Genomic DNA, 12,998 nt, shown 5'->3' with positions numbered 1-12,998 from the left:
AACTCAGCATGTCCAAAACAGAATATTTTTCTCTTTAATCCCACTGTTTTACTGAATCTCCTTATTTATGTTGACAGTGTTACCATTCTTCTAGTAACTCAAATATATAATCTCAGCATCATCTTCAATTCCCCATTGTTCATCCCTGGACATATCCAAATAAGGTTCTAAAACTTCTAGTTTCTATTTCTATGTCTTTCACATCCATTCCCTTTTCTCTCTTCATAGGCTACTACCCAGGTTGGGGTGCTCATCATTTTTGTTTTGTAATTACTTAATAATACAATTTTGTATTTGTGATTAAGTTTGCATTGCAATAGTCTCCTAAATAGTCTCCCTGATGCAAGTCTCTCCTCTCTGCAGGCCTACCTCTACATAGCTGTCAAAGTGATTCTCCTACCTGCAGGTTGCAGCATGAAATTCCCCACTCAATAAATTTGAATGGCTCTTGATTAAATAAAAATTCCTCCATTTGGCATTTAAATTCCTTCATAAAAGGTTGCTCCAAACTATCTTTTCCCTTTACTTTGCATTATTTACTCTACAATACAGCCACAACCTGGCCTTCTTACTGTTTGTCTCTTGCCCATGTATCTTTGCACAGGCTATCTTCAATGCCTGAGATGTATTCCCTTAGAAGCACTTTTTTCTTTAAAATTTCCACAAGTAGTTCAAGGGACAGAGCCAAAATGGTGGGGTAGAAGCTGAGAAAGCTCAAACCACTATGAGAATCTCTCTAAAAAACCCTTAAAATAATGTTTCAGAACACATGCTGGAGTGAAAGAAACAACAAGGGTACAGAGTGAAGCAACAAATAATTTGAGATGTTGGCACAGAGGATCTGGTTCATTGGGGAGAGGGGGGAGTGCAGTCCACGTTAAGGTCCCACCAAGGAGTACCAGCAAGCCAACAGCAATCCCTGCCACCTCACATCTCCTGCCAAGTCCAAATCAAGGCCCCAATGCAAGTCAGCAAGGCATCTAGCTGAGCCTAGCCCAAGGGGGGGTCCAGAACCCTTGTCCAAGCCTGCTGTGTGGTCCTGAATCCCAGCCTAAGGCAGACCATGAAGTGTGTCTCTCCTCTGTAACCCACAAAGCAAGAATGTGAGCCCCTACCCAAGTCAAATGTGAAGTTACAAGTTCCAGAGCAAGGCAATCCACAGTGTGCCTGACCTGATCAAGCCCAGAAATAAAGCCCAAAGTCCCTGCCCAAGCCTGAGACTAGAACCTCAGCCCTAGCATGGAGTAGCTCATGGTGCTTTGAGCTCTGCAAGCCATTTGCAGTCCCAGGGGGTGAATGAATCAGCAGTGGGAAGTGTCTTCCAGAGAACCCCACCCATAGGTCATCATACCATCTTGGAAGAACTGAAACTTGCAGAAACCCAGAAATAGAGCTAAGGTTAGCAACAAGAAAAAAATGAAGTTTAAGAAAGTCCCTCCTCTACCCTGAAAACAGAGTCCATCTTTCAGATAAAAGTAAAAGTCAATGAACAAAATGAGCAAACAGCAAAAAAAAAAAAACAAAAAACAAAACAAAAAAAAAACAACCCAAAAAACAAAAAATAAAAAAACCTCCAGCTAACCATAGAAAATTTTTAGGGAGAAAGATGAGCAAGGTACAGACTCATAAGGGGACAGTGAAAGTAAAGCAGCTACCCAAAAATTTCAAAGAAAAATATGAATTGGTCTCAGGCTCTTGAAAAGCTCAAAAAAGATTTCAAAAATCAGTTAAGAGAGACAGAGGAAAAATGAGAGAAATGAAAGCAATGCAAAGCAGATTTGACCAAATGAAGAGGTACAAAATTCCAATGAAGAAAAGAGTTCTTTAAAAAGTAGAGCTGATCAAATGGAAAAGGAGGTTCAAAAGCTCACTGAAGAAAATAATTCCTAAAAATTCAAACTGTGCAACTAGAATCTAATGACTTCATGAGACATGAAGAAACAATAAAACAAAATCAAAACAGTGAAAAAAAAAAACAAACCAGAAGAAAACATGAAATATCTCAATGGAATAACAAATGACCTGGAAAATAGATCCAGGAGAGACAATTTAAGAATTATTGAACCTGAAAGCCACAAGAAAAAAAAAGCCTACACACCATATTACAAGAATTTATTTTAAAAAATTGCCCTGATATTCTTGAACAAAACGGAAAAATAGAAATGTAAAGAATCCACAGATCACCTCCTGAAATAAATGCTCAAATGACAACTTCCACGAACATTACAACTAAATTGAAGAGCCCCCAAGCAAAGGAGAGAATACTATGAGCAACCAGAAAGAAACAATTCAAATACAATGGAGCTATACTCAGAATTACCTAGTACTTCGCAGCCTCCACATTAAAGGATCTGAAGGCTTGGAATGTGATAGTCTAGAAGGAAAAAGAACTAGATTCACAACCCAGAATCACATACCCGGAAAAACTGAATATATTCTTTTTGGGGGAAAAATGGGTCAACTAATAAAATAGAAGATTTTTAAAACATTCCTTATGAAAAGACCACACATTAACTGAAAATGTGATGTTCAAGTATAAGACTTAAGAAAAGCATAAAAATATAAATAAGAGAAAATTAAAAGGATTCAATAAGGTTAAACTGTTTATATTCCTGTGAGGGGAAATGATATTTGAAATTCGTATAAAATGTGTCAGTATTAGAACAGTTAAAAAGGAGTATACATAGACAAAGGGTATGGGAATAAGCTGATTAAGATAATATGATATGCAAAACAAAATCAAGGAGTGAAAAAGAGAAAAGGAAAGGGAGAGAGATGGAATGGGATAAATTATCTCACCTAAAGAGATGTGAAAGACAATTACAATAGAGAGGAGGATGAGGGTGGTGATGGACAATGCTTAAACTTTACACTCATTGTAACTGGCTCAGAGAGGGAATAGCAACTCATTTGGTATACAATATACCATATAAATACACATGAGAATATAAATACTCATTTGGGTATAGAATCCTACCTTATCCTATAGAGAAGTAGGAGGGGAATAAGACGGGAAGGGGGTAAAAAAAGGGAGGGGGATGTGGTAGGTGGTGATTAAAAGTAACACTTGTGAGGGAGAGACAGAAAGGAGAGAGAAAGTGCATGATCAAAAGGGGAAAAAATAGTTGTTAATCATAACTGTGAATGAGAACAGGATGAACTCACCCATAAAACAGAAGCAGATAGCAGAGTGGATTAAAAACCAGAATCCTACGATATGTTGTTTACAAGAAATACATTTGAGGCAGGAAGACACACACGAAATAAAGGTAAGAGACTGTAGAAGAATTTATTGTGCATCATCTGAAGTAAAAAAAGCAGGAGTAGCAATCATGATCTCAGACAAAGCTAATGTAAAGATAGATCTAATTAAAAGAAATAAGGAAGGAAATTACATCTTGCTAAAAGATAGTCTAGAAAATAAAGTAATATCAGTACTAAACATATATACACCAAATGTTATATTTTCCAAAATTTTAAAGGAGAAATTAAATGAACTTCAGGAGGAAATAATAAAACTATATTAGGAGGGAACCTCAATTTCCCCCTTTCAGATCCAAAGAAATTGAACCAAAAAATAAATAAGAAGTGACGGAAGAAAATGAAATTTTAGAAAAGTTAGAACTAGTAGATTTGTAGAGAAAATTTAATGGGAATAGAAAGGAATATACCTTCTTTACAGCAGTACAAGGCACCTACACAAAAACTGACCATGTACTAGGGCATTAAAATTTCACAACCAAATACAGAAAAGCAGAAATAATGAGTGCATCCTTTTCAGCAGCTGGGTGACCCTGAGCGACCCACTGCCTACTGGTTGTGGCCCTATGCTCCTAGAATGGAGTCCCAGGATTAAAAAAAAATGCAATAAAAATTATAATTAATAAGGGTCCATGGAAAGAAAAATAAAAACTATTGGAAACTAAATCTGATTCTAAAAAAAGGGTGGGTAAAAGAACAAATTATAGAAACAATCAATAATTTCATTAAGAAGAATGACAATGAAGGGGGCAGCTGGGTAGCTCAGTGGAGTGAGAGTCAGGCCTACAGACAGGAGGTCCTAGGTTCAAACCCGGCCTCAGCCACTTCCCAGCTGTGTGACCCTGGGCAAGTCACTTGACCCCCATTGCCCACCCTTACCACTCTTCCACATATGAGACAATACACCGAAGTACAAGGGTTTAAAAAAAAAAAAAAAAGAAGAATGACAATGAGGAGACAACATATCAAAATTTATGGGATACAGCCAAAGCAGTATTTAGAGGAAAATCGATCTCTCTAAAGTATTTGATTATATCACTATTTCAATCTATCTCTAGTGTATTATATCAATAGAGGAAAAAGCAGATCAATGAATTAGGCATACTACTAAAAAACTAGAAAAAGAACAAATTTAAAACCCCAAATTAAAGACTAAAAAATTTGGAAATCCTAAAAATCAAAGGAGAAATTAATAAAATTGAGAAAGAACCATTGAACTAAAAAACTAGGAGTTGTTTTTATGGGAAAAAACACACAAACAAAATAGATAGAACTTTGGTTAATTTGATTAAAAAAGGAAAGAAGAAAATCAAATAACCTGTATCAAAAATGAAAAGTAAATTCATCACCAATGAAGTCAAAATTAATGCAATCATTAGTAGCTATCTTGCCCAATTACAGGTCAACAAATCTGACAATCTAGCTCCCTGTTACTTCCAGGGTTCTGGGTAATATTCTCTGTTTGGTTTTTAAAGTCCTTCATAATCTGGCCCCTTCCTATCTTTCTAGTCTTCTTATACCTTATTTCTTTCCATATACACTATGATCCAGTAAAAATAGCCTCACTTATATTACTCAAGTACAACAACTCTTGTAACTCCAAGGGTTTTCCATGGTCTTCTCTAATACTTGGGATCACTCTCCTTTATCATCTCTACCTCCTATTTTCCCTATCTTCACTTTAAGTCTCAGCCAAAGTTCTAGCTTTACAAGAATTCTTTCCCAGTCCTTCTTAATCCGAATGACTTTCCTTTGAGACTACCCTTCTCCCAATTTGCCCTGTATATATCTTGTTTATATGCAGTTGTACACTACAATTGTTTCACTGTCTATGTAGGATATTTGAGAGCAGAGATTATTTTTTGCCTTTCTATATGTCCCCAGTGCGTATCACAGTGCTTGGTATATAGTGGAGGCTTAATAAGTGCTATCTGACTACAGGGATGCCCTAGGACAAAGATGGTGAACTTCTTAAGAGATCCAGTGCCCAAACTGCAACCCTCACATTGCATATGAGCTGTTCCCTTACCCCAGTCAGGGGAGGAAGGAAGCACTCTCACTGGGCTGTTGGGCAGCAGGGCGGGTCATGTGAGAAATGTCTGCAGCAGGTGCATGAAGAGAGGGAGAGAGCAGTTGTCCCCTCTGGTTCTGGCATATGTACCATAGTTTTGCCAACATGGCCACGGGCAATGGTACTAGAAAGAATAGCTACAAGAGATATAGTATTGTGTGTTTGGAATTCAGGGAGGTGCCATTTAAAAGTATCTTACAAACTTCCTGTGGACATGTGGGGAACTTTGAGACTACATTCCCTGTGCTCCAATGGGTTTCCGGTTTTGAGATGTGGGGACATATCCAACATATAGGGCAGCTTAAATTTGGAGCTCGGGTTTGAGACAACCTCTTGGCTACGTAGTAAGGATGGGCAGCACTGGCAGTATCTTTGAAGAGATTTTATCAGACACGTGGTCAAATTATATATTTCATCAACATGGTCATGGCTATAATTAAACTACTAATTTCCCTCATTTTATCAGTCTTTATCATTTTTAATCATTACAAATATGGCAACCATACAAAGTTTGGATATCTGACTCAATTTTCCAGATAGCCTAAGAGAGCATTTAGAGCCATGCCTGCTTTTTGGCCATCCTGCTCAGCTCTTTTGAGCAATTTTTTAAAAAAGTTAAGTGGCTTTGCTCGCCATGTTTTCGCTAAAAGGAACAACGCGTTTTTGCCTGCCATGGGACTCAGCCAGGCAGCTGAACCCGACCCACCTTGGGGGGTCAGAGCAGCTGCTTCTGGCTTCTGACTTTAAACCCAAATTGCCAGTGCCCTGCCAGTGCCTCTGCCGCCGCTTCTGATCTCTGCCTAATCCCAAACCCCAAGCCTGCCAGTGCAGACCACTTCTGCTAATCCTGCCTACCGAATCCTAGAATCCTGAGATTTCCGAGGAGCGACCCCCGCCCTGACTTGCCGAGCGCCACCATTTCAGCTTCAGCCTCTGCCGCAAAAGTTTTGGGAAGTACCCCCCCCTCCTCCCTACTCTCTTGTCGAGGACTCTTAACCTGAAAAACCATTCTTGCCCTCCACGGGGAACCCCCGCCCACAATCTCTATACATGGGATTTTCTAAGAAATTGACCTAAGCTTTTCTCTAGCCCCTACCCCACGCCTCCATCTGGAACTAGCTTTTACTCTCCATCAAGCCGCATGGCCTATTGCAAACTTTCTTGAGATTATTAAACTGAAACTCAAGGGAAGAAATTCAACCCCACATCCTGCTTAGAACTTTGAACTTTAAAAACCCCTTAAGCTCAGCAGAACTCAATCAGAAGAACCTTGAATTGAACCAGGGGTGGACTTTTAAAACCTCAGAACTGAATGGGTTTTAAAAAGACTCTGTATCTTACCAAATTTTGCTGATTAGTTTTGTGAATTAATTTTGTTTATTTGATTTTCCTGTTGCACTGAATCATTTTAAGCTAATGAAGTTTCTGTTTATGATTTTATTATATTTCCTAATTTATTTAAGGTTTTACTGTATCAAAACAATGCTGTTAAATGTACCATCTATGAACATCTTATAGGAGCACATGTCTTTTAAGTTATTCTATCTTGGTAATTGTCTAAAACCTTAGAGGTTTTGATGCCTTGAGATTTAAATTGTAATTTTATGAGTGGTCTTTTAAATTTTACTTTAGATCCTAGTCCTTTCTGTATAAATGATAAGGTTTTTATGTATTTATTTTAAAGAATTGTTGGCTTAAAGGATAAGCTTTTATATATTTTATTATAAAAAAATTGTTGCCTTAAATGGGTAGAAGCATGAAAATTTCCTACCCGGGATATTTTTTTAAGAACAGGAAGCCAAGGGAGCTCCTGTATACTTCTATAAGAAGGATCTAGAATTCCAGAGGATAATTTAGACCAGAAGGTTTTTTTAATATCAGATTTTGATATGGAGGCAGTAGCAGAGTTTGTTGAGAAACTCTTAGCCAAGATTTAAAATTTGTAACAAGCATATTATTTTTTACATGATACTCTATTTGAATGTGCATTGTGAATCTGCTATTTTGTAAAACCCATTTACACTCACAGAAAATGAATATCATTTTGAGTAAAAAACCCTTCACTAGTTCTAAGCTATATATAAATATATATTTTTTTATTTTTAAAACATTCTTTTACCTAATTAGAGCAATTTATTTTTCCTTTTTCTTATCTTGTACTGGAAGTACATATATAATCATTTATCCTTTTTTTTGATTTTATAGTGATATAAGCTTAAGGCAAATATATATATATATATATTTGCTATAATGATGCATACATGAAGAGCCTTAGACTTTGGGAACCTGCCATATATTGTTAAATGCTATGGGACTGTGATTAATGCCTCTTGGTCTGATTCCAGGAGAAGTGCTAACAAGGGCCACATGGTCACGGAGACTTGACTGAGAATCTGCATGGATTGCAGAAGTTCTATGCCAGTACTGAAGGGCTTAAAACTGGGGATTGAGTTCTGGAGTCCCAGTCTTTTTTACAGTTTAGAGGACGAGGGTCCCCTTTAACTTAGATTCCTAGTAAAGCACCTAAGATTGGTTATTTATTGGTTCGTTCCCTGAGAAGTTGAAGGCAAATCAGACCAGAGAGAGACATTCCCCTTATTTCTCTATATATAGAGAGAGAATGGCAATTTTCTATAGTCCTGGCCCTGAATGGGTAATAGCAAACTGCTTAAATCACTTTAATTGGGCCTTGATTCAAGAGCCTGTTATTCTTTTTATTTTTATTATTTCTTCTGCCAATTGATTTCATACAAGCCCTGTGACTCAGTCATGCATCCTTAGCTGACCTGAGGTACCCTTTTCAGGGGAGGAATGTGTTGTTTAGAATTTTCCTCAGGGGGATGTGTGTTAAATTTTTAAAAATTCGATAATGTAAAAATATGTGTATATTTAACTTTTTTAGGAGTAATTTCAGGGGGAAATGTATAATTCTTAGAAGGAAATGTATGTTTTATAATCTATAATGTAAAGTTTAAATTCTTTTGAGAGTAATTTCAGGATAATGATTTTGCCATCTCCCCAGAATCCAGATGACAGACCTGTTTGGTGAAGGCACCATGAAGATACCTGAAGACCCTTCACTGGACCATAAAATCAAAATTCGAACTTTGGGTGCAGATGATTTGAACTATGGGGAGTTGAATGAGTTGAACGCATTTGTTTTGAATGTACACTTTCATGCCAATAGGGGACTGCTCCCAAATTGGTTTTTTGTCAATGCGGCTAGTTTTATCCATTTCTTTTATCCCCCAAATTCCTGAAATTTAGAAGTTGTCTATGTTTACAGATCCAGCAAAGAAAAAGGGTCAAACCTTTTTTTACCAGATCTCAGGGGGAAATGTGTGTTTGGAATTCAGGGAGGTGCCATTTAAAAGTATCTTACAAACTTCCTGTGGACATGTGGGGAACTTTGAGACTACATTCCCTGTGCTCCAATAGGTTTCTGGTTTTGAGATGTGGGGACATATCCAACATATAGGGCAGCTTAAATTCGGAGCTCGGGTTTGAGATGACCTCTTGGCTACATAGCGAGGATGGGCGGCACTGGCAGTATCTTTGAAGAGATTTTATCAGATGCATGGTCAAATTATATATTTCATCAACATGGCCATGGCTTTAATTAAACTACTAATTTCCCTCATTTTATCAGTCTTTATCATTTTTAATTGTTACAGTATGAAAAGAATGGGCATAATTTGGGGACTGACATTCTTTGGACTTGAGAGATAGAATCAAAAGGAACTTTGTGATTTTGAACCTGGGGAAATTTATCTTTAATAGGAACAATTCTTTAGTAGAACCAGTGAAGCCAAAGGGAGAAATTAATAGAAGATATGAAAAGGTGAAGGATGATGAATTTTGGATGTAATGAGTTTGTAGTGATAGTGGAATATATATTTACCATATGAAATGAAAGCAGTGTATTATATAACACAAAAGCAGTATTTCAATTGAGCATTTTCATCTAGAAAAATTAATTTCTGATGACATACTAGTAATGTCTTATGAGAAACTCAAATGTTCTTAAAACCAAGTTCTAATATTAAAAAACTGATGAATTATTTGAATTACAGACAATTACAAAGAAAAGCAGTGGGTAGCAACTGTTAACGTTCTAAGATCAGACGGCCATAAATCACACTTGCACGGTTAACTGCAAAAGAGAATCTAATTATTGTTAAAAGTCTACTATTGGGGGGCAGCTGGGTAGCTCAGTGGATTGAGAGCCAGGCCTAGAGACAGGAGGTCCTGGGTTCAAATCCAGCCTCAGACATTTCCCAGCTGTGTGACCCTTGGCAAGTTACTTGACCCCCATTGCCTACCCTTACCACTCTTCCACCTATAAGTCAATACACAGAAGTTAAGGGTTTAAAAAAAAAAAAAAGTCTACTATTGGCCTTCCCCAAGCTTAGAAAGATAACAATACTTCAATTAAAATTTGAAGACTTCTCACTTAATTAAATCACTTACAAATTTTTATCCTATATTTGTTTTAAATCCCAGTAATCTTTTTCATGTTTATTCTATTCAGTTTTATTTCCAATTTTATTAGCACTACAGCACAGAACAACAGAAGCTCACCAAAAATATTGGGTGTATAGCCTTCAAGCGAAGCCACTTGAAAAGGGTCATCCAAAGTTCAGGAGAACATACACCAAATGCTGCCAGCATGCACACATAAGGAGTCCAAAGGTATTTCATGCTGGAGGAGAAAAAATAATTTAAAGACAAGACACTGAATTTTTAGGAGAAATATCTTTTTTCCCCCCTGGTCAATAGTTGAGCTATGGTTCCAACTCAGAAGAGGCTGAAAAATTCAATAAGGAATGGGTCAAGCCTGGCATTTGGTTTTTGCCAAATGATTCTTTTACAGCTGAGATAATTATGATATACATGGAGAATGGTATATGATGACAGACTCAAAATAATAGGATTTCAAACAGCAGAAGAAGGAAAATCAGGAAAAAATTTTCTACATGTAAGGAAGAACTACTAGATAGTGATAATGAATTCACATAAATCAAAAGGCAGCAAAGGCCAAAAATAAGGATTGTTTCTAAAATATTAAGATAAATTCTCAAATAAAAATTATCATGGATTACACTAAGGATACATCCCCTAACCCAAAAGGCTGACATCAAAGAGAACAATATTATTCTTGTATAACATGTCCCCTGATACCTGCTATTAATGACAGAATATTATCCAGACATACCACAGATATGACTCTATGTGACAATTCATACATACTTAAATTAATCAACAAGTATTATATAACAAGATAGCTGTGGAACTGAGAAATAATGTTCAATCACTGAGCACCTACTATGTCTGCCATAATACAAGGTATTTTACAATAACAATAAGAGATAGGATTGCTATACCTCAGTGAGGTATAGAATGGCAATGAGAAAAATTCACTGCAACAAATCCAAAAGATTACATTAAAAGGTTTTCACAAGAATACAAGGCATACTAATTTGGGAAAATTCATTTATAACTACTAACTACAACTTACATTTATATAGTGTTTACAAAGTGTTTTATTCACAGTAACTCAGAATAACCCTTTGAATTCATATTATTCTAATCTTACATATGAGGAAACTGACAGCTCAATGTGATTGAAAATGTTCTGTGAAGTCCAAATACATAATTTCTGTTGGTGTTAAGAATCTCTTTAACCTAATGTGCTAATAACTTCATGGAACCTCCCCAGGGGAATCCATGACTATTTAAAAGAGATCAGCATAACTGCCCAAGCCAGAAAACCAAAATGGGTGGAAAACATATCTCTTTATCAGAGGTGTTCTTGTTATTGTGATATGCATTTTAATATATTATCCCTCAGAGCCTGGGGCATTTTCCTCTTCACTCTTCTTCTCATTCTATAGACATTTTATACCATGTCCCCATTCTGTGCCTCGCTTGGTATTACTACTCAAGTGAATCAAGGAACAGTCCTCTCCTTAGCTATGCCAATTAATGAATGAATGAAAAGACATTCATTAAGTACTTATGCATTGAACTCAGATCTCACAATAAAGTCTAGCTGTCAAAAGAGCTTACATCATAAGGGAATCTAACCATAGAGGAAGGTTTGGCTGCTTGGTAGAGAGAAAGGCATCATTTTTAATAACATTTTGATTTGAATTTTTTCCCCCTTTTAAATCTGGAATGTAACTTCCCGTTTGGCACCTTCTTTCAAATGTAGAAAAAAATATGTTTGTATTCCACTTTAAGGATATACAATAAGAATATAATTTTTACACAAATTCAAATTTACTTCACTTTTGAATCTATAATCCAAAATCCACCAACTGATCATTTAGTTAGCAAATTCTTCTCAAAATTTAGTATATGAACTTCTATCTCTATAAGTGAGAATGAGAATGATGAAGCTTTTAGGCTCTAAAATGACTAAATTTATACACACAGTACAATATAAAACTCTTAGCTAAGAATGGTGGGTCTACCAAATACGAAAAAAAATCCCACATCTCTCATATGGGAAGAAGAAAATATCCCATAGCAGTAGTCATTTAAATGAGAGACAGTTGGTGACAAATATTCATACAGAATATTGGTAAGTATTCCTGTATTTTACCTAGTGGAAATTACAAATTAGAGTGATTAGAAATTACTTATTTTCTGGCTAAAGCAGTCTATGAAATGACTTCAAGAGCTCCATATGGCCCTCAGGATAAAAGAAAAAATCCTGAATTTAGCATTAAAGACCCTTCAACATCTGCTTCCAGCAACCATTCCATTCTCATTTCATTTATTGCCCTTCATATTCAATATCAGCCTGAAGGCCAAATCTTGTTGGTAATAAGCTTAGAATGGCTTTTACATTTTAAAACAATAAAACTTTACTTTAAAATGCATAAACTGTTCTTAGCTCATTTGTCATATAAAAACAAGCAAGGATTGCCCTCAGATGTAATTTGCTGACCTCTATAGGATCAAATCAGATATGTGTAAAGCATTTTGCAAATATTTAAGTATTATATAAATATTAGCTATTGTGAGTAAGAAAATATTGCTACCCCCTTATAAATGATTAAAATTTCATGTTACTAGTAGTTTTAAGATAATCATAATTGTAATTCTAAGATAGTTAGAAGTCATGATTTTAGAAGGCTTTTTCGTTTATATTTTAGTAAAATTTTAAAACTGTCTTAGCATAGGCCTTGGAGTCTGCCCCACCCTTCTGAGTTGATATATCATGCACCCTAACTTGTGACTGGGTATGCATCACTAGCTTAGACTTTAGTTTAATAGCCAGATATGGTATTATCCATCACCACCCACCCTTATCTGGAGTAGGACCAGATAACCATCCTTCTTCCCCAGATAACCATCAAGTGATTCTTAGGTCATGGTTGGAAGATCTCTTTCACCAAATAAGGGGTACTTCCTAGTTGACCTAATCAATGAACAATGTTGCTGGGTGTCTTTATCCTTTGAAGGGTATCACTAGTCTTATACTACTTTTGTACTTGTATGAAAAACTTGGCTGTTCCTTTAAAGTTATAAAAGAAGGTCTCTCCCAATGCACTGGGTCTTCTGATATCAAACAGGAGTCCAGCTTTGTTGGAGGATTTGGCTCTCTTCCAATAAACCTAAGTAATTACTTGGCTTGGAGAATCTGACTCAATTTATC

At 36.2% G+C, this 12,998-nt stretch overlaps 1 protein-coding gene across 1 annotated transcript in view; it reads right to left on the bottom strand.

Annotated features, from left to right (window-relative positions):
* The window catches only part of DPY19L4 (dpy-19 like 4), a 58,653-nt gene that overhangs the window by 13,724 nt on the left and 31,931 nt on the right, over nt 1-12,998 (bottom strand). The window contains exon 14 of the mRNA XM_044668440.1: nt 9,914-10,034. Within this exon, the coding sequence (XP_044524375.1) occupies nt 9,914-10,034 (121 nt within the window). The remainder of the gene's footprint in view (nt 1-9,913; nt 10,035-12,998) is intronic.

The sequence above is a fragment of the Gracilinanus agilis genome, chromosome 1 (genome assembly GCF_016433145.1).
Source record: "Gracilinanus agilis isolate LMUSP501 chromosome 1, AgileGrace, whole genome shotgun sequence".
Lineage (NCBI taxonomy): Eukaryota > Metazoa > Chordata > Mammalia > Didelphimorphia > Didelphidae > Gracilinanus > Gracilinanus agilis.
The sequence above is the reverse complement of the archived record's forward strand: the minus strand, read 5'-3'. Positions and strand labels throughout refer to the sequence as shown.